The sequence below is a fragment of the Cupressus sempervirens genome, chromosome 7 (assembly GCF_028749045.1).
Source record: "Cupressus sempervirens isolate cs-2001-9-10 chromosome 7, ASM2874904v1, whole genome shotgun sequence".
NCBI lineage: Eukaryota > Viridiplantae > Streptophyta > Pinopsida > Cupressales > Cupressaceae > Cupressus > Cupressus sempervirens.
This window is the reverse complement of record NC_143124.1, coordinates 530,157,043-530,179,547: the sequence shown is the minus strand read 5'-3', so window position 1 is coordinate 530,179,547 and position 22,505 is coordinate 530,157,043. Positions and strand designations below refer to the sequence as shown.

The 22,505-nt window shown below is 35.2% G+C and overlaps 1 protein-coding gene across 3 annotated transcripts; it reads left to right on the top strand.

Annotated features, from left to right (window-relative positions):
* Positions 1-3,226: 3,226 nt before the first annotated feature.
* LOC149547851 (large ribosomal subunit protein uL5z-like) lies at positions 3,227-16,784 on the top strand. Of its 3 annotated transcripts, XM_089791901.1 has the most exons (6): positions 3,227-3,297; positions 7,924-8,077; positions 15,404-15,531; positions 15,663-15,705; positions 15,806-16,001; positions 16,402-16,784. In XM_089791901.1, the coding sequence occupies exons 3-6, from the start codon at positions 15,427-15,429 to the stop codon at positions 16,598-16,600; spliced, it is 543 nt and encodes a 180-aa protein (XP_089648027.1). In that variant the 5' UTR covers positions 3,227-3,297; positions 7,924-8,077; positions 15,404-15,426; the 3' UTR covers positions 16,601-16,784. The 3 variants fall into 3 exon arrangements, with proteins under 3 accessions (XP_089648027.1, XP_089648026.1, XP_089648028.1); XM_089791900.1 differs by lacking the exon at positions 7,924-8,077; XM_089791902.1 differs by lacking the exon at positions 7,924-8,077 and having other exon boundaries at positions 3,227-3,540.
* The last annotated feature ends 5,721 nt before the right edge of the window (positions 16,785-22,505 follow it).

Sequence of the window (22,505 nt, the reverse complement as noted above, 5' to 3'; positions counted from 1 at the left end):
TATTTCTACAGAAGGGAATTTTGGGTCTGTTTCAAGATTGTAGTTTTGTTTCATGATAGTTTTATGAGGATGTTTAGCTAGCCAATGAGGTGTATGTAAGATGTTTCTTTTGAGTTTTCTTTTGTGATCATTGCTTGACTTAATGTCATGATGTGCTTTATGTTCCAAAGGGGAATCATGTTATAAAATCTATTTTGTTGATAATTTATGAGAACTTGGGTTTTGGAAACCACAACATTTTGTGTTACCTGTCATGAAACTGAATTCAATCTTTATTTCTTTTATGGTGTGGGAAACATTTATGGTTTCTAAATTTAGGAGAGGTTGTCTAGGTGTGTGTCTATGGGAGTGGCTTATAATAAGGGTTTGGGACCAAAAGTGGTCGGTACTAGGATAACCTATCGTAAATTGTGTAATAAGTGATAACATAGTAATTAAAATATTTAGATTCACATTAAAAAGATAAGTTAGAGATATTTCTTGCCCATGCCTTGAGTGTTTGTATAGGCTAAGGATGAGAATAAGATGACACCTCGTGAGAGGTATGACTAGTTTCATCCTCTTCATAGTTGCATAGAGGGTCTGGGGTCTAATGAGAGACCAGTCAAGGGTAACTCAAGTAGTTTGTCCATGTGATGACATTCCCTAGTATGTAGCATAAGTATCCTCCATAGATTTTGTATCTGCCTCTAGTGGTGTATTTATTGTTGATGATTTACTCTCAGTGATGATAGCTATTTATTTGTTGGTCATTGTGCTTTTGACATTTGACATTTGATTTGGAGGTTGATATTCTTTTAGTGATTGCATCTATTTTCTTTTGATACTTGTTTTGTACTTGGTAATTGAATGTAAAGTTTGGTATGTGATGTTATTTCTGATTGATTATCTTTTTGACTTTAGTTATCTTTCCTTTATCAGTAGTTGTGTACCCTTGAGGTAGATTTGGCTATCAAGATTCCTTGCCTAGGATTGGTTTATGATTTGATTATCTATGTGTGGATCGTTCATTATCTTCCCTGCAAGGTGGGAGTGGTGCCTGACTAGGTTATCATGAGGTCAAGACATAGTGACTTCTTACCATTTGCGTTCCTCCCCACACGTTGGCAGATTGAATGTTCATTGCTATAGTTCTACCATTATCATTCTTGTTCTTGTCTTGGAGACTTATATTCATTTGATGTATCTATGGTGCCTTTCTTCTCGCTAATTGGTTGGCTCCAATAATATGAAAGGGGGCCATACTATTCTATGGGCTCCCTTATAATCTTATGCAGGGCCTAGTTTCCGTCTAAGTATTAGGCAACACTTTTTCACAAGGTCTATGAACAGAAGCACGCATTTTCATATTTGTGGTCCTTTTTTGAATACTAAATTTTTTTTTTAACGGGCCTCATCGGTAGCAACATCCTTTCGTTTGAAGGGATGTTTATATATTATATGTCCTTTGCTGAAATCATAAACAGGTAATTCAAGTGTCACTCTATCTCTTGATATTACTCATATTGTTTGACATCTCATTTTACCTGATATAAATGTTAAAACATCTATATCGTTATCTAGATGGACTAAAAACATAACATTAGGATATGCTATGATAGCTACACCATCAATAGTGACAAGGAGTCATCTCAGATTGAACGAAGAGATAGGGATTCGAACCCTCTGTACAATATCATGTATCTTGTATTTTGAGATCCTATGGGATTTTCTATTGTATATCGATGTCTTGTATTGATTATTGCATACCTTGTGAAATATGTAGTGGATGTTGTTATCTAGATGTACTTTATTGTGTTAGTTGTATTGTGTATTTGCTAATGAGATTATGTACATGTTATCCACTTGTGATTAGGGACATTGTACTTAGATTTGTATTGTATTTGCATAGGTGTAATTGATGTGTATGTGTATATTGCTTCTGCATTGTTACTTTGATGTTGTTTAATCTTTAAAAAAATAGTTCAATAAACTTAGTAAAATATTAGGTTTATTTCTCTTGGATTCTTGAGAGAGGCGTTACATGTAGTACATAGAGTATTGTTGTTGTGTTAGTTTTTTTTGGTGCTAAAGCTTTAAATGTCATCATGTTCCGATCTCAATCATTCATCGCCAAAGCCAAATTGAAGTCCTCTGTGAACCAGACACCAAGGAGACAAATGTTTGCACATTTACTTCTATGCATTGCAATTTAGTAGAGAAATTAGGGCATAGCATATGACATGTTCTCTTGGTCCATGAAAAATCCATGGGAGTTAAGCATAATTTGATGGGCACACCAACAGATCATGAGCTATATTTCTCTACTTGTAAGGAATAATTTTAGTCAAAGCAAATGATGGACATTATTCTGTCTTGTGGACATAGATTTCATGGTCACTACATTTCCAAATAGTTGGAGAATAATAATTGTTGCCCACTTTTGTAGATTCATCTTACACGATGCCAATGCCACGGGGTCACCAAATCAAAACGAACAAGAAAATTGATGAAGCAACAAGTTTTGAAAACTTAGAATAAAGCAAATTGTTGAAGTCTAAAATTTTGGGGAAAATGCGTATACCCTGTTACACACAAGAAGTTGCACAACTTAGTACAAGCATCAACTTCATATATGCTAGCAAGCATGACACTTTTCATCCCCCTTCCTTGGCTCTAATGACAATCCTCTGTTTTTAACTCAAATCCTCTGTATTTTCTTGTAGAATTTGTTCAAAGCTTTATGTCTAAGAGATCAATCACTTGGACAAATTGAGATACAAATTTGTTATTTTGTATCTAAAACAAGAGCCATTGTAGACTCAAGAAGATGAACTAAACAAGGTTCATAAAAATTAAATAAATCAAAATGTCTTCAAAATGTTCCAATTTCAATTTCAGTTTTGTAAAACCATATACATAAAGTATATCTTACCCATCAAATTCTAGACGAACCAAACAGGTCCAACTATTTTCCCAAAACCCAATTTCAAATTTTCTAAATATGAGACAAACAAATCATTTGGCCCTTAGTTAAAAAGATGTTTAACTTATCCACAGTCTCGTAAATTGGAACTTTGAAAGAAAATTAAAATTAAATAACAAAAATATATGGACATTCGACTTACAAATAAATAAAAAAATACATTTCAGCAAAAACTAATAATAATGAAAAGAGAGAAATGGAAATTTTTAGGGTTTCTCGGCTTTAGTCTTAAAAAATACCGTCTCCGCCAACAATAATGGCATTGTAACCTGTAGCTTCACTGCAAGATTTTGGATTGTTCATCACTGGACGGTTGGCTCACTAGTATACAGGTAATCTCTCAGCGCGATCCATACCAATCTTTTTGAGCTTAGAGATAATATTGATTGTAATTGGATGAAATCCTCTTTGAATCTGCATGAAATCTGTCGAGCTTTTTCTGGCTATATACGATTTCCTTTGAAAGAGCATGCATAAATGGCGCTTTCTGGTACTTTCAATTGAATTTTGAGAGGAGCGCTTGTTGCCGTCAGGAAATAGTGGGAGATAATTGGTCATGTTCAAAACCGAAAGAGGTAGGATGAAAACTCGTGTTCAGCATTGAAATGACGAGTTCAAGGATATATGAAAGTTGGATCTGAAATAGTCACAATGAAACGAAGGAAAATGTCTGGTTTACTAGATGCCAAGAATTTAACTTAATTTCCTCTTTTCCGTTTAGAGCGTGTAGAAGTTTTGTTATAGGTATCTTTGACTTATTAAATATTTTTAGCGTTGTTCGTTTGCTTTCAAAATGCTGAAAACAGGCTCCTTAGGGTTTGTGTTTCTGCTGAAAGAGCTTAATTACTAAAACGAATGAGTATCTATAGGGTGTTTGTACGAGAGGGAGGAGTTTCCAAGGATCTCAGCTCATTCTCAAACCCTTTTTCACCGTCCATAAATTAACTGTTTCAAAAGCTGTATAGAGGAGATTTATATTGGCATTTTGCATCCTCTGTTCTATCATCAAAACAAGGTCGGAGAATAGATAAAAGGAGCTCGCAGTATGAATTAATATTGCTAAAGTGGGATCACCTTGTGAAACTAAGAATTACAAAACCACATATCTTATTAAATTATTGTTCCTTTTTATTTTCCCCTTCTAAAAAAATAGTTTACTTAACTATTAATATCTTATAACGAATAAGTAATGTGGGGCACACTTGTGACTTAGTCCAAATTCCTCATCTCCATGTAGATTTTAGATTTTAGTAGAGGTTAAAGGTCTTCTTTTACTTGGTTTGGCTAATGTTTCGATCACATATTGGGTTTTACGATAGAGTGAGGGTATATTTGTTGCCCAAACAATGTTTTGCCGAGTTTCTTGATACGGGAACATGGGGATGGGTGTTAGGGGCAGGGGTTAAAGGACCTAAGTTTGGGGAGAGTAGGTGTGTAGTAATGGAGGCGGCATTTATATACATATGGTAGTTAAAAACTAGTTATAAAATGATGTGTAAGAATTACATTTCAAATGAAACTTTTGCAAACTATTAAATTAGGGAACTTGCAAATACAAATAACTAAAACAATTGAATACTACAAAATATTGACAAATGAAATTGTTAAATTGGAGATTTCCATTTATCTAAAATATCATAATGATGATTACAATGACTAGCTTGATATTAGAATAACTAAATGTAGTGAAGGGAGGCCTCTAATCATCTCCAAACTCCTCACCAATGGAAATGTTGGACTCTACGTGGTTAAGCTTTGCCAAACTAATACCAATCAGCCTTGCCTTTGGAATTGAAACATCCTCATTAATATATCTTAGTTCCTTTGGCACTACGTCCCATTGTGATGGTGGACTTTATTTGTAAACAAATGTGTTGCAATTAGTGAGGCTCTGTATAGCAATAATTTTATTTTCTTTCATAGATTTAAAGTCTTTTCCTCTTAATAGCGTGGAATGAAGCTATAGGTGGACTAGTTCCCCTTTGCAATTGAAGAACTAGAACTTGATATAGCAATCAAATGGTTAGAGTAGTCGCCTTGGGTCCTCATATGACATAGTTTCCATATCCAACTTAGTTGCCTCAAAGTAACCCTTAAGAGTGGCAATTTTGGTACACTTAGTGCGAATATTGTTGGCATGTATAGGATCATACATCTTCTCAATGGTAGCTTCGTCACCTCAATCCACCAATGCCAAATTGGATCATTGCCTTATATTGCTCCATTGAGTTCACCTACCACTTTTCAATTGCAAAAACCATCCATTCCAGTTTTAATTCTTTTAACACTTGTTTGAGACAAATGGTTGATCACTCTTACAAATAGAACTTCATGAATAATTTGGCCATCTTCTTTGACTTGTAGTACTTTCATTCATTTCAAAAGAGAGAGAGAGAGAGAACAAGCACTAGTAACTTCCAGGAAGCTTTGATGTTGAGATAACATATGATGAACCACATTACAAATGTCCTGACAATACTTTGAAGAAGACTCAAAATCTTAAGTAATTAGGAATTTCCTCCTATTGTGAGGTTTTCACACTATCGCCCCATTGCAAATGGTGACCCCCTCTTTTTGCCTAGCTATAGGAGTAGTGGTCTTAGACAGAGTCTTGGTTGGTAGCAACTTTCAAGTCTCCAAGTCTTACAAATTAGTTTGAGCAACTTTGGCTTGTTGGTTAGGCAAGTTAGTTAGGAATATGTGCGAGGGTTGTGCCAAGCTAGCCGAGGATATAGAGTTGAAATCAAGGGGTAATGAGTTAGAACCTTTTTGAAAATCCTTGTTCTAGTTTCACTTTCATCTTAGAAAATCAAGAAAAGCTGTGAGAGATAACATTGGTGGAGGTAGTTGTTCTTGCAATTTCGCTTAGTCTAGAAGTTTTAAGAAACTCCTAAATTCAAAAATCTTTATTATTAATCCTATGAACTTAAAACCACTCTCAAACATCTTGATAGTATTTTTATAAAATATAACTTAAAGTATTAACTTATACTTAAATATTATATTATATATGGGGATGATCCTGCAGCGTGATGGTTATGTCACGAGCCTCAGTAGTAAGAGGTCTTTGGTTCAATTCTTGGTGGTTTGCTTGTTTCATGCGTTATCTGAGGGTGTTGATGCTTGTGTTTCCCTTCGCCGTAGATGTTGGTGTGTAGTTTCAGTGTGCTTCGCTAGGTGTACCCACTGTTTGTGCTTTGTGATCAGGGTTGTGTCCTCGATGTTGTTGTGTGGTGGACCTGTTGCCAGCCTATCCATTCGTGGAAATTATTCGTTGAGGTGTAGCCTTTGTTTGCGCTATTTCGCTGATCCAACATTTTTGAGCCATCAACGATGGGAGTCAAAGGGAAATATAAGGAGTTTGGAGCAATAAGGAAGATGTTGGGAGATATAGGGATTTTGGAGCGATAAGGAAGACGTCGAGAGATATAAGGCAATTGGAGTGATAAGGGAGTCATTGGGAGATATAAGGAGATATTTGGCTTCGGTGTTGATGGTCTAGGAGTGGTTTGGTGTGATTTTAGTGCAAAAATAGGCTTCCGTGTGTTGTTTGCACAATGGATTATAGAAATGTAATGTTCTACCAAGGGGATGGGGTCCCCAAATGCGATCCCAATAATAATTTTACCAATAAAAAAAAAAAATATTATATGCAAATTCTTTTGCTCTCCCAGCTGAAGAAATCATAGTGACAAGTTGGGAGTTTCAAAATGCAAAATCAAGTCAGAATTCCCAAGATGTTGGGAATTTTGCCCAAGAAAAATCCCCACTTCTCCAAAATCTTTGTTCTAGGAAGTTGAGTGCCAAATGGATGAAGTTTTATAAAACTGGAAGGGAAAGATGATGATATCAACCCAAATTCTTGGAGAAAATGATGAAATCTGAAAGTGAAAATGAATTCAGTTTTCTTTCAACTAACTTGGATTTCAAAATCAATTTGAAATTCATAATGTGCAGACTTGGTAGAACATTCCAAACATGATTGAACTTAATAGTGAAATGGGCAAGCAAGATATGGGCCAAGATTCCTAAGATCTTGGAAATTCCGCCCTTGCAAAATCCAAAAAATATCTCTGCCTTGCCATAGACACGATTTTGATGAAGTTTATCATTCCTTATCAGATAAAAAAGATAAAAAATGATGTTTGAAAGGGTAATTTGATGAAAATGCAAGGGAAAGGCCAAGTTTGAGAACAAATAAAGAGGAAATCAAGTTCAAAATTAGGTCGAAAATCCACCATAGGGATACAATGCATTTCAAGGTGAAACTAGATTGGATTCTATTCTATAGGCTTGAAATGGTGGAGAGTGGCGAAGTTCCAAATTTTAAAAGAGAAGCAATGTGTGAGCAAGCCCTCAAGGGTAGAGTTTTTGAAGAATTGGGCGTTTCATTCCCAACTTCATCAAATCTTTACTATGAACCCTCTTAGGCAGAACTTTTGCAAACTTCGGAATTTCATACCCAATGTCCTAAAACTTCTGCCATCCCACCATAATGAAATGCAATGAGACTAAGATGGGAATTGAAGTTTATCGAATTTGCGTATGTACAAGATGAATGAGATACTAACACTTGGATGGAACTATTATAAACTTGGAGTTTCATTCTCAACACCCCAAAATCTCCGCCCCATGAAAGGTGCTTAATGCAAGAGAAAAATTGATTTGTGTTCAAGAGGAAAGCTGATTTGTGTTCAAGAGGAAAGCAAAAGCAATAAAAATCTGTTTCATGCAATGGTGGGCTTAGGAGAGAAGGAAAATCAGATTTATAACTTGCTAAAGAAGTCTAGGTTGAAGCACAAAAACTAGACCATAGGAAAATCAAGTTCTTGATCAAATCATATTAATAGAGAAAAAAGTGATCCTGATGTGATTTCATATAAGCTTTTAGGTTTCCTTTATTTCGTTTGTACTTATCATTTTGTGAGTCTAATGCAATTTCTCTTTCCTTTTGCAAGGCAAATATACAAGGAGATGTTTTATGATTAAAGATATGTTGCAAGTTCAAGCCTAAAAATTAAAGAAAGAAGATAGTTCGAGGTCATGGATCAAAATGGAGATGGAATTCGAAGAACAAATTTTGCTCAAGATTAATCAAAATCTACAAGTGAGGTAAATCATCACCAATTTGAATTTCCTCTAGAAATCTAAGTTCACTCTGGAAGATCCAGTTGCATGAAGGCTTCATCACTTTAAGCAGATGATGGCCAAGAGATTCAAGATTTCCAAAACCATTAGTTTCAATGACAAGATTTCCAAATTAAAATGCAAAAATTCGAGAATATGCCATCACAATTAAAGGCTTGATAATGTTGAGTATCAAGAGATATTTTTGCATCACCAAAAACTAATCAAGTCTATGGGATAAGGATATCGAGGTGGCATCTATGAGAGTGGTGGTTGTTGTTCCACCAAAAGATCGACTTGTTAATGCTTCGTACAACCACTAGAGTTATAGTTGACATAGGGAGTTTTTAAACCATGTGACGAATCCCTAAGGGGAATGTTGATGATTAGTTCAACAATTCCCCCCACCTCCACCTTCAACATTACTCGAGGATCTGAACTTGTGACCAAACTCTGATACCACTTTTAGAGTGGTGGTTGTGTTGCACCAAAAGATCGACTCGTTAATGCCCAATACAACCACTAGACTTATAAAAGACATGAGGTTGTTAGACCATGTCACAAATCTCGAAGGGGATCGTTAATGTTTAGTCCAACAAGCTCCACTTGCCTTCATCCAATTAGATGACTCTAGTTACACACGTTCAAGCACATTTAATCATATTATGCCAAGTGTACATTTGGCCTAATCTATTTTTTGATTGGCCCACAAAACATTTTAATTTTCTTATTGGCTCACATGGTGGTGCTTTCATGTAATTGGATGATAGTGATGGTAACCCTTAACTAGGGTTTGTAATGAGTTAATCTTGGCCCTTGATCTTGAATTGATCTTGGCCCTTCATTGTAATTACACAACTATAGAAGGCAAAGACCGTCTCATTTGTAACTCATTAGATTCATTAGAGAGGAGAATAGACTAGACGAAGAATAGGAGACTTGTTGAAATTGTTTCCATAATGCCATCAAAGGAATTGTTGATTTTTTGTTTGTCTTCGTGGTGGATTGCTTCTGTTGCTTTGGAGTATTGCATAGTTTCTACATATCCTCACATAGGATTTCATTTCATGTTGGTTAGAAGCAATGTTAGTTGAATGAAAATGATTTTGGATGCATCTTTGGTGAATACGCTAATACCAAACAACTAGCTGCTTGCTGATCGTAAGTTTGCTTTGTGTGGTCGAAAGATATATTTATGAACTTCACTTTGACTATTCCTTGCACTTCGACATGCATCGATGAATGCTGTTAATGGAATGTTGGTAGTTTGAACATCTTATACCTTAGGAAATTGCACTAGCTTGGTTGATGTTGTTGGTGAAACTAAGTTTTAGTAGAGTCACAAAGACATCCACATTTTCTTACATTCTAGGAGTAGATTAGAACTTCTAAAGCCTTGTCTCTTTGCAAGTTGTTTGGTTGAAAGAAGTTGATGTCATTGGTATCCATTGAATGAAACATTGTAAGTCTCTTTGTGATAACCAACATATGACATCATAAAACTGAGTGAAAGTCCATGATTAAGAAGGAATATTCAGGTTGTCTCATTTGATTACACAATCCAGATGCAATTTATGGCATATGAGCATCCTTATGAGAGAGAGAGAGAGAGAGAGAGAGAGAGAGAGAGAGATTTGGTATTCCATCTCGAATGCTAAGCATATGATTCTGGATGTTGGTATTCCATCTTGAATGCTAAGCATATGATTCTGGATGTTGTAGTGGATCAAAACTCAGATTAACACCTCTCTTGTTGCAAATATATCACATTCCATGGATACAGGTCCCATGGTGCTAGGGCCAACTACCACCTCGTCTTTCCTTTAAGATTCTTCACTGGCTCATCATAAGGGGTGAGAAGCACCATCTCTACCCAACTATGCAACTCCACAAAATGAATAGCCAGACCAAGATCTGCATGGAAGTCAGATCATTCCTTTTGACTGTGTCCTATTGATCATCTCTGGCAGATAAACTTTTCATTAGATTTAGTAAATTCCTATATAGTGATGAATGATTTTACAAGACAATGGTTTGAGATTAATCCAAGCCTGAGTGGTTTTTGGTTATATTTAGCATTCCTGCAAGCCATCAAGATGACACTTAGTAGAAGCCCTGTGCTCAAACTGTATGTCTGCAGTAAACATCATTGTTGGTTCAGGCAAGGGTTGCAGAATCCCCAAAAGGAGATCTCCAGTCTTGTAGCCAAAAACACCATAGGGGAAATAGTAACACAAAACACGAATAACACCAGCCAATAAGGAAATAGGAACTTCAATTATCATCATGTTGGCCTAATAATGCAGATTAGAAATTTAGGACACAAGCCTTCTTGCAATGCAGGCATACAGGCCTGATTATTCACCATCCAAAGCTAGTCTAACAATTCTTAGCACTACCTCTTCTCCCTTGCTTAAACAAGAACTACCAACCTTTTTATATACATGATTGCTAGCTACAAGTCAACTTATTTGATTTGACGGCATTCAAGACATAAATGCTATGTTCATTCTTAACCCACATATCCTCTTCATCAGAAGGAAAATGGATATGCTGACTCTGCAAATCGACAAGTCCAGAAGAATACCCCTACTATCAGGTACAACTCTTCTATTGCTTCCACAACCCCTGCTCTGATTCTCTAATCTACGCCAATTGCTTTTGCCTTTGTCGCTTCTGCAGCCAACAACCAATGTCTACTTCATCCTTTGTTGTTTGATTCCACCTTTGACATCATCCAACAACTTCTCATCCTGTAATCTACAAAATTCTAATCCCCAATTGTACTAATCCTCAATACACTTAACTCATCTTGGATGACATGTCTCAAATCATTAACATACCTAGCCTCTTACTCCTAGGATGACTCTCGGTGTCTTGATCTGATTGTCATCTTGTAAATCTTCTTGGTATACTCCTTTACTGTCAAATCTTTTGTTTCAGATTATGCAATTTCATAAACAATTCCAGTTCATAATCCTTAGATATGAACTTGGCCTTAAGTCTAGAAACCAAAACTTTCCACTTAGTGATCTTAGCTTCACCATTATCTTCTCTATCTGTATGCATATCTTTACACCAGAAGGCAGCACATCCTTTCAACTTAGTCTATGCTAACCTAACCCTCTGTGTATTTCTAACATCTTCAAGCTCAAAATAATCCTCTTATCCATTAATCCAACCTATCAATTTCTCAGGATGTAATGAACTAGAAAAGCATGCAACATCAATTCTCAGTCCCTTACCCATCTGTGCCATAGCTCTCAACAAGCTTTCTTCCTCCGTACTCGACTTCAGCTGTCCCAAGATCTTCAACAACTTCCTCAAGTTTATCTTTAGTCTTAGGGTTTCCCCTAACCCCAGTTAATGGATTCAAATCTCAGTCCTGATCTCATTCCTGAATTCCTCCATCATTTTCTTAGCCTTCTAGGATTCATTCTTTTAGGCAACATGTTTACAAGGATTTTCAATTTTCACAGGTTCGGTAGTCTGATCAAAAGTGTTCATTGCCTTACACCACAAGTAATCTGCCAACCCCCACAATCTGCCTCAAGCAACCGGTCTGCTTAGTCCTAAAATCACCAAGTTGCTACTCAACTAATTTACCAACTCATCCTTTTGGAACCCCCTGCAATTGTAGGTCAGATCTATCTTCTGCCACCCCACAACTAAGGTCTCTAGGGTTCACAATCTCTGGAACTCGATCTGATCAATTCCTTATTGCTGCCACTCTCTCTGTCATACTACTCAGTAACAAATCCTATTATCCTATTCTTGATCACCTTGTGCAAGCTACCGATTGGTTTAGGTTAGATCCTGAGCTCTGCCTCCCCATAAGCAACAAGCAAACAACTTTGCAAGCTCAGAAATCTGGATCTGCAAACCAAAAATTGCAACTGTGCTCTGATACCACTTGATGCAGTGACAGTCAAAGAATCCCCAAAAGGAGATGTCCAATCTTGCAGCCAAAATCACCACAATGGAAATAACAACACAAAACAACAATAACACCAGCTAATAGGTAAATAGGAACTTCAATTATCATCAAGTCAGCCTGCAAATGCAGATTACAAATTTAGGACACAAGTCTTATTACAATCCAGATATTCAGCCCTGATTATTAAACAACAATAACACCAGCTAATAGGTAAATAGGAACTTCAATTATCATCAAGTTAGCCTGCAAATGCAGATTACAAATTTAGGACACAAGCCTTATTACAATCCAGATATTCAGCCCTGATTATTTGCAATCTGAAGCCAGTCTAACAACTCTTAATACCTCCTCTTCTCCTCAGCATAAACAAGAACTACCAACCTACACATATACAAGACCGCCAACCACAAGCTGGCTTATCACAAAGAAAATGTATTACAACATATAGGTTAGGATCCAAATCCATAGAACACCCCAAAATAGACACATCATGCCGTACGTATACACAAGAGAGTCGGCCACATGTATAGAACAATGTACCAATTTGCATCACATGTTGTGAAATCCCATCACAAGCTGAATCACGGCAATCTGGCCGTTAGAACAAGAAAACCAATATAGGACTGGACCAATCATAAGACAACTTCATCTGGAAACCTTGGAACAAGCTGCGAAGCTAGACGCAGGATCTTTATGATGCCTAGACCATGCCATAAGAATCACATAAGATAACAAGCCAACTAGATTGATCGCAACCTAGAACAGCAGGAAACTGTCCAAGAACAGTAAATAGACAAACTGAAAGGAAATATGCAAAGATTGCCAACAACCCAACGATGCTCCTTTATCAATTGGCCAATGCATAAGAAACGAAACCTGTGAAAGGAATGTCTTTGAGCCCATACCAATCTTCAATCTTTCAATTAATCAAAGAAGAGGAGAGAGAGAGATCAATGCCATGGTTGGCAAGCACGTCAGCCAGATGTTCTGCTTCTGGAAGCAATTTGTAAATTGAACCAAATTGATTTTTCAACTTAGCAAGGTAGGTTCTTTCTTGAAGGCTATGAAATTTTGATTTCAGTCACTACTTTTTCTGAGGCCTATTGATGACAATTATAGAGTTGCTTCTGATCGTTAAAAATTCACCTTCTTCCATCAGGGCCAATATTTATTGGCAATAGCAGTCTTCCACTTTGCATTATTACTTGTTTGTTTGTCTAACAGCATCCTCCTTTGATGTTTTTTCCCACTAGAGGTGCGAAGGATAAAATCAGTTCCCATGTGGGCCAGGCTATACTTGAAGCCCCATGAAAATTGAGCTTTCACCAATCTTCTGGTGGAGGGTTCCATCGAGTCTCGTGCTCTTTCTCGTTAAAAACAATTGCCCCATTAATGGGGATCCTCTCTGTAATGTCTTACTTTTCGCTATTCAATCTTAATGTCACTTAAAAAGTAAAAAACTCTTATAAAAGTGTCAATTTATGCTGATATTGTACTCACATGTTTTTACCGAACATGGAATGAATGTTTTATTATTATTTTATATTATTTTCTAGGCATCCACACTATCTCAAATGTTTTGCTGCATCTCACTATTCTATATGAACTTGTTTTCTAATGGCTTTTTATATAAAGTGTGTTTTCCATTGATTGTTTTGTGATTTTCCTCTTTTGTCTGCAAAAGAAATATTTCTAATGGCATTTCAATTCATCAACTATTGTGCTCTAATTTTTTAATTATGGCATGAAAAGTTAATTCTTCAACTATGTAACTTGATTTATTTATTTTGTGGAGAGGTTGCAAGATTTAAAAATTTTCCCTAGACATTTTTTATAAATTTTTACTATATTTTTTCACAGATATTGCATCAGTTTGTATTGAGAAGTAGATAAATTTTACTAACTTGCCTATAAATCTATTATTTAAATTTTTTAAGCTTAGTATGTTTAAGAAATTCTCTTCATTCTACAAACTTCCTTTTCAGTTATTATATTTTATGTACACATAAATTTATAGCCATTTTTCATGTCTCTAGTATATTTTCAGTTGTTGCTTTGGAATACTCTATGAAGGGGGTGCACCATCATAAAATAATTGCTAGTTATTTTTTTAACCCAAGAATTTGAAGGTATACTATAAAAGACAATAAAAGTGATAGCAACATGTACAGTTTACAATCAGAGGACAAAATTGTAACAGAGAACATAAAGAAAATGAATGAAGAAAATCTCAGTTTAATTAAAGGGGTCTTAATTGAATCACTAGTGTAAGAGGGGCAAGAATCAGATCAGACACAGAAGAAATGCACAGCATACACACGTTTAGAATAGTTTACTTCTTCTGAGAACTTAAAACTTAGAACATGGGATCATAGTTTGCTTTCTTTATTAAAAGGTGAAGCAGTACAATCAATTATGATCTTATCAAGGTCGATACAACTCCAAAAACATAACACGCCATTTACTCCTTCCTGGCAATGCCAGTCTGTCAACTCAGCAAGATATTTCCAACCTTCTTTCTCTAAAGGTCTGAACTCTTCATCGCTTTTCCTCTTGCAAAGATGGTAATCATTGGCTTCTAGCATTTTCTAACCTCCTCCTCAGAACAGGCTCCAACTTTTATTAAGGATCGGGCTTCCCAATCTGTTGAACAACCAACTGGTTAGTTTCCATGATTAACAAACTGTCTTTCATGAAGGTGACGGGAAGTTGTTCTGTTCAGTGACAGGAGCGTCAGAAAGTCCTAGAAGATTCAATAAAAGTCAAATAAAACTTAAGAGAAAAATTAATTAACAAACCAAAACTTAGGAACATGATTCTCCTGCATCAAAAAGCAAGTTCATTTTCATGTTTCTGTTTGGTTATTGACATTTCTTTATGTATGTGCAAGGTGACTATTTTTGCACTAGCCTTCCCAATTTGGATGCATCTTAAACACTCTTAACTCCTTCAGGATGAATATTTCCTTAATGATTTTCTGTTTTGATATGAAAATTTAAAGGCTTAGACCCTGAAAATTTATGTATTTTGTGAAGAGGTTTCAGGGTTTTAGAATTTGCTCTCAACAATTTTATTTGCACTTCATTTTTTGTTGTATTTGGATTCTGTAATAAAATGTAGCTATTATTTATTTCTGTAGTATATTTTCAGTTTTTGCTTTGGAATAATTTATATGGGGCCACACGACTATAAAATAATTGCTAGAAGGTGTACTTTACAAGCAAGTTCATTTTTTCATTTTTTAATGTTTGATTGGCTACATTTCTTTATGTATTTGCAAAGTGATTATTCCTATGCTAGCTTTTCTAATTTTGATGCATCTTAAACATTTTCAACTCCTTCAGTATGAACTTATGCAATGTTTTTTGTGTTAGGCCTCTGACAAAGTAAGAACCTCATGGCTGACAAACTCAAGAACCCAATGAGGGAAATTAAGGTGCAGAAGCTGGTTCTCAACATATCAGTTGGGGAGAGTGGAGATCGGCTTACGAGAGCTGCAAAGGTAAATACATCCTCAAGCTATGTCCCCCGAATTTGTAATTTTGAACTTATAATGTACTGTAGCCAATCCTTGGCTGATTTTCCTTAGAAGGTTTTGCCAAACTGAAGTTTGTTGTTTGTGACTGTGGGTAGGTTCTAGAACAGTTAAGCGGTCAAACTCCCGTCTTCTCCAAGGGTATGATTTGCATTGTATTAAGTGCTTTTTATTGTATTTTTATTTTCCACAATCTGGATGGCTTACCTGTATTTTTCCTGTTCTTCTTATTCACATGCAGCAAGATATACTGTGAGGTCGTTTGGAATCAGGCGCAATGAAAAAATAGCTTGTTATGTTACTGTACGAGGTGAAAAAGCTATGCAACTTTTGGAGAGTGGATTGAAAGTGAAGGAGTATGAATTACTAAGAAGGAACTTCAGTGATACAGGTTGTTTTGGTTTTGGAATCCAGGAGCACATTGATTTGGGTATCAAGTGAGTTGAAGTTTTCTTTAAAGTGCAATTTAGTTTTAGAAAACCAAACATAAAATTTGCTGCAGTGTTGATGGAATTCAGATATTTTACCAATACAATCTGAGTAGTCGAGTTCTATGTATGCTTTTGGTTTTTGCTGAGGCAATCCTGATTCTTCGCAATGCTACTACAGCATAAACCAGCGTAAACTATTTGACAGTTGACATTGAATAATGATTATCAACCATGTGGTCGATTTTGCATTTAATTTTGTACATTTCATGCAAGTTATGGCTAGGAATTTTGTTCCATTTACAAAACCCTGTCCTGAACACCTGGAGAAATGCTGAAATTAACCATGCCTAGTGATTTTTTCAACATCAATTTGTAAAGCGTCTTACTTTATATATTTCTTTAACAGGTATGATCCTTCAACTGGTATTTATGGCATGGACTTCTTTGTAGTCCTAGAACGCCCTGGTTATCGAATTAGTAGAAGGAAGAGAGCTGTGTCCCGTGTGGGCATTCAACATAGGGTGACCAAGGAGGATTCTATGAAGTGGTTCCAGAACAAATACGAGGGAGTGATCCTCAACAAGTCACAGAATATCACTGGTTAAATGCCTGGTAGTGTTTATCTTTTTGCTGTGCGTACACTTAGTCTGTACCATTTGTCACTCAACAAAGAGCCTTTTTTTTTGGCGAAGTTTTCTTATTAAAGAATTTTTGGAAGATCGTAACATTTTTGGTAAGAAGAATTTTTTTTTAGATATATCATATTAAATTCTAAGTCTTATTTGGATATTTGCGTTGGTTGTGAAAAACGCTAATAATTACATGAGCATGTGAAAAGACGTACAATTCTTCTGACAGAAAACTTATTGTTTTTACAAGTTATTTGTAATATGTTTAGAATCTGGTTAAATACATGGTTATTAATTAAAATGAATTCTATTCCTTATCATTTGCAGCAGTGAAGCTCAATGGGGTGATGATCCTCAACTCTTTTTTAATCCAAGTGGGTTTTCTTGCTTATCATACTTGGATTATTAATGAGGTTAGGTCTCTTTTACATAACTTACAATTATTAAATTTCTCTATCTGCCCCAATTTTTACAGGCTCTTCATTAACCAAACTACTCATGCAAATGGTTTGAAAGGACATGATTGCTATTTATTTGACTAAATATCTGTTTTGTGCGGCAATGGTAGCAATCTTTTGAAGATGCTTTTTTATGTTGAGATTACGTAAGGTGCTTTTTTGTTTCTTGGCAAGGAGCGGCATATTGCCTTTGCTTTCTACATGCATGCAACGAAACATGTGGCCTTTATCAAGACGAGTAATTATGATTGTGCAATTTATATAGCTAGAGTTCGGAAACTCTTCCAAGTTAAACAACTCTTTAATAAATTTTAAAATATTTAATCATTCTTAACATCAAAGTTGAATTAAAAGATAACCAGCTAAATAAGGAGAAAGTTGAGAGAGCCTACGGGAATCGGGGAAACAATGCTTGTTTGATTATTGACAATGCTAAAAAAAGCTTTTGAAGGCTTTGATGGACCATGAATCGACTTTAAAATCTCATTAAGGCTTTTGATCGACCATGAAACGTGTTTGAAATTTGACTTAAAAAATTTAGAGTCAAGAATTTGATAAAAAATAATTATACACAATTTTAATCAAGTCTTTGATTTTGCAAAAGGGGCTTGTTCATCTATTTGAAAAGAAGAAACTTTGAGACTTTATCATTTCATTTGTAGATGAGTCTTCTCCAGGCAATTTGGCTATAAGATAGACATTGGATGTTGCCATAACTCTAAATTTGATAAAAAATAATAATACACAATTTTGATCAAGTCTTTGATTTTGCAAAAGGGGCTTGTTCATCTATTTGAAAAGAAGAAACTTAGGACTTTATCATTTCATTTGTAGATGAGTCGTTTGTTGGCAATTTGGCTAAGATAGACATTGGATGTTGCCATAAATGGCAACATGTCTTCAGCATGAAGATAGCAGAGTTTGAAGATTAAGTTATGGCATTTAGTCTTACAAAATTGTTCCAAGTATCATATGGTTTATCTAAAATGATAGAAGAGTTTTTCTTGGCAAACTTTATCAAAGTTATATTGGAACGTGCACACTTAAGGGAAGAGAGTACATAGTATTATGATGATGTATGCCAAAGTGCAAGTTAGTATAGATAGTACAGACAGAGATGGGAGTAGTTTACAAGCAGGATAGAGCATAACGATGAAATGGGTATTTTGGGTTTAGGAATTATTTTGTTTATGAAATAATTACTTAACCAATTGGAGACAACATCGTAGTTGTTAACCCTAAGTCAACGGGCTATAATAATGTATTTTGTAAATTATGTAAAAGTATGAAGGCCAACTAGGTAATAATATTGTAATTTAAAATGTATAAAAGAAAGTTTGGAAATGTGAAGTTAGAGTGTTGTACATGTTGATGTATATGTGATACGTGATATGCAAATTTTGATACATGATTAGAGGAATGAGAATTGAAGTTTTGTTGAGTAGCAAAGGGCATATATTAGATATTGAAGATACTTGTAGTAGTGTGAAAGAGGTTTTGTACCTATCTCTTTGTATTAAGGGACTTCATTGTATATTTGCATGTTTGGGCAGTGGGCTCATCTTGCATACATTTTGTATTTATATATAACAACTCTTAATAGGGTTGAGGCTTTTAACGAGGCTTAATTCCTTTAACGAGGACTAAGACACTATAAATTCCTTATAAGGTCAATATCTTTAACTGGATACTTTTGATTAGTTGATCATTTTGTGGGTACCATCTCCAAAGGGGTTTTTCCCTTGGCTAGGGTTTTCTTAGTTGATAAAATATGGTGTTATGAGTTCTCAATTAGTTTACTTTCATATGCAAGTTATAAGGTAATTAATAATATCTTTTTTTGGGCTAGAGCTTGTAGAGTACTTATTCACCCCCCCTTTTTAATATACCCTATTTCTAACCATTGGTATCAGAGCTTAGGTACTCAAAAGAGGCTTAACAACTTGAGCAAGATCCTTATGGATATGGAACAATTACATAAGAACCTAGAAGAAGCTCTTGAGTAGATTGATATTCTTTCTAAAAAGAGAGATAAACTTGAAAGAAAGAAATGAAGATGCATAAGACTATTTCGGGAAGCTAAAAGTCAAAATTGATCATCTCAAATCCAAGAAAGAGTCTAAAGATCAAATTAAGGATAGTAATGAAGTTTTGAGATTGAAGAAAGAAAATGAGATCCTGAAACATGAACTAAAGATTACTAATTTGAAATTGAGCTTGAAGGAAGATGATAATGAAATTGAGTCGGATTTGAAATATGAGAATGCAGATATAAGATTCCATTTTACAAAAGTGACATCTAAACTTGAATACACAAAGTTGCAGTATGCAGAACTTGAGAAGTACAACATTATTGTGAAAGGAGAGCTAACATAGACTAAGCAACAATTAGAGAAGTTATATTCTAGTAGTGAGAAAATTGATGAGCAAATGTATTTTTAGAGACCTTATGATAAGATTGGTCTTGGATATTTTATTGGAGAAAAACCAGCTAAGAAATTTGATGCTAGAAAGGAACAGAGTCCTGAAATTTATTAGCCTATACAAGAGAAATAAGATATAAACAGGTTGAGTCAAATCAATTTGATAATGCACCCAAGGAGATTGAACAAGTTGATCAACCCAAACAAACTGATGAACCTTAAGCAATTTGAGCAAACTAAGTCACCTAACGAAGTGAGATATGAATTCAAAGGTAGATGCTATGCATGTAATGAAATTGGTCATGTGAAAAGGGAAAGCACAAGTAAGCCATTTAAACATGTTATTGATTTTTATTGTCATAATTGTCATGGTTTTGGTCATAGAGCAGCTAATTGTAAGAAATCTAAGTTTGATAATAGAATAGCAATAGTAGAATGTTTAGAGGCACTAGCCCTGCAAGAAGAAGATCTGAAGAAGGAAACAATGGAGCAAGGAATACCATTGTATTTTACAAGTGTAACAACTTTGGACACAACCATAATTTGTAGAGCACTTGTAAAATAGCTTGGACCTAGATTTGGAAACAATGCACTTGTATGCCAATTATGTAACAACTTTGGGCATATAGCAAGATTTTGTAGAATGGATATGAGGAACATTAACAAGAATCCAAACTTCAAAAGGAATATGAACAAAAATAATAGAAGAACAGATAGTAGCAATCAAAGTCAGAAAGAAAGCTTAAAGGAACATGTAGGGGAATTCAAAGAGGTACTTATCACAGTCAAAGATCCGTCCAGGTCACATGTAGTATTAGAAGAGGAATCATTTGAAGTATGTGAAGGAAGATTGAAGTCAACAATTGTATTTGATTCATCCTAACTGAATTAAATATATTTTCTATAAAGATAAAGAATCAGAAGGGTATAGATCATGACAAAAAGTGAGTTAAGGTTTGCGCAGTTAGTATGAGGTACAACATGATGTTGTGAAGCTATGGTTAAGAGCATAGATGATTTGGAGATTGCATGTGATTGCGCAAAAGAAATCACGTTGCTTGGTAACCATAAACAATTGTTTGGTGATTGTGTGCTTGCGCAATTAATGCAGAAATCAAGTCATCTGAAATCGATTGATTATCATTCGAATGTGTAATAATTAAAGAAGTGCTTTGGAGCGAATTTGAGGCAAAATTGAAAGAGTTTTTGTGTGTGAGCAAGCAGAATCCCCAGTTCCGAAAATAAGGTATTTACTATAAGCAAAGTCACATTTTTGAAGCTTCAATCTATACAATGGCGGATCCAACAGTTTGTGATGTGAGTGTGTCCTAGATACAAGTTCAAGAAGCATCCTTATGTGTCATTAGAAGATGATCCCTTAATGAGATTTTTTTCAAGTGTCATAGAATGTGTTACACATAGAAGATGTAAGATCCTATATTTGTTGCAAATTTGAGAGCTTTAGAGATAGTGACATCCACAAGGATTTAGACCTAGTATGCAACATTGACCTATGTCTTAAACAAGGGTTTGAACATTTGAGTGGTTTAAACATTGTGAAGAATATGTTCTACACTGACTTTGATAATCACAAGTGGAGTAGGATAGTTCTGAGAAAAATTCATGAAGGAATGTTTTGGGTAGGAGATATCCCTGTAATGATTGATAACAACATGATCCATAAGCTTACTGGATTGAGTAATGAAGGTTGCAACTCGATAACTGAGAAAAACACGAAGAAGCTAGTAGAGACAAACTTGAAGACCAAATTTGATTGTAGGAACACAAGGATTGATTGGATAAGTGAAATTGATGTCAAGGTAATCATTGGATATAAAATAAATCATAGTTCTAGAGTGAACTATGTGCCTGTTGGATTAATCAATGGAACCTATCTGATGACAATCAAGAAGGAGAAAGTAAATATGTGTGAAATTGTGAAGCAATAGTTACTGGACAACATTGAGAAGTTAAAGAAGACAAAGATTGCAATGTTTAGGTTTGAGTCCTTATTGACACACTAATTCTTTCAAGCAATTAGAAAGTTTCTTGGTATGCTAGACAAAGATTGAGATAATGATAAATGGACAATGAGCATAACAATTGATTACTACAGAAAACCATTTGAGGAAAGAATGACAGATCATATAACTAGAATGATGAAAGACTTTCAGTCTGTGATGAAACCGAGATTCAAAATTCCACCTACCTTGGTTGAGAAATACAAGAATGACATGTTTTATGGTAGAAACCGATGTCACATGTATGGAAGTAGTGTAACCAAGAGGAAAATTCATTGACCCTATGGGTTGTGAGATGAGTAAAGACCTAATTGAAGTGTATACAAAGATAATATTGGAATTTGATAGATATATGGAATGTCCTAGATGGAAGATATATGAAGAAAAAGTTAAGGAAGCTCACAACGAACTTCATGGTAAAGAGATAAAGAAGAAGATTGAAAATAAAATTGATGCTATGTTAAGAAATCAAGAATGACAAGGGAAGAGTGCAAGGAAGCAATGGGCACAACCTTGGAAATGAAGGCTAGTGGTCAAACATAGAATTTAATAGTTAAACCATTAGCAGTTGAAGGAGTGACAGTAGTAGATCCATTAGTGAATGCACCTTATTAAAGTTGTATTGAGTTGAATCCATGACAAGAAGATATGGTTGGAAGGTGGACTTATCGAGATTACTAAGAATATCGTTCATTGAGTCATTGGATACCTTGTCATAGACAAGGTTAAGACAATTCATTGCCAAAGAAAGGATGTGATTAAGGAAAACACACTGGTGGTATGGAATAAGTGAGGCATGACGATTTCAACCATTACTAATGCTGAGATTGAGTTTGTAGTGAGTGTTATGTCATAAATTTTATCATTCTAGCTGACTAGATGGTGTACCTTATGTTGTAGTGGATGTGGCATGGAATATTGCAAAGAAAGATCATAGCTATGACCTTGCCGACCTACAACATTTGGCTAAGAATTTGGA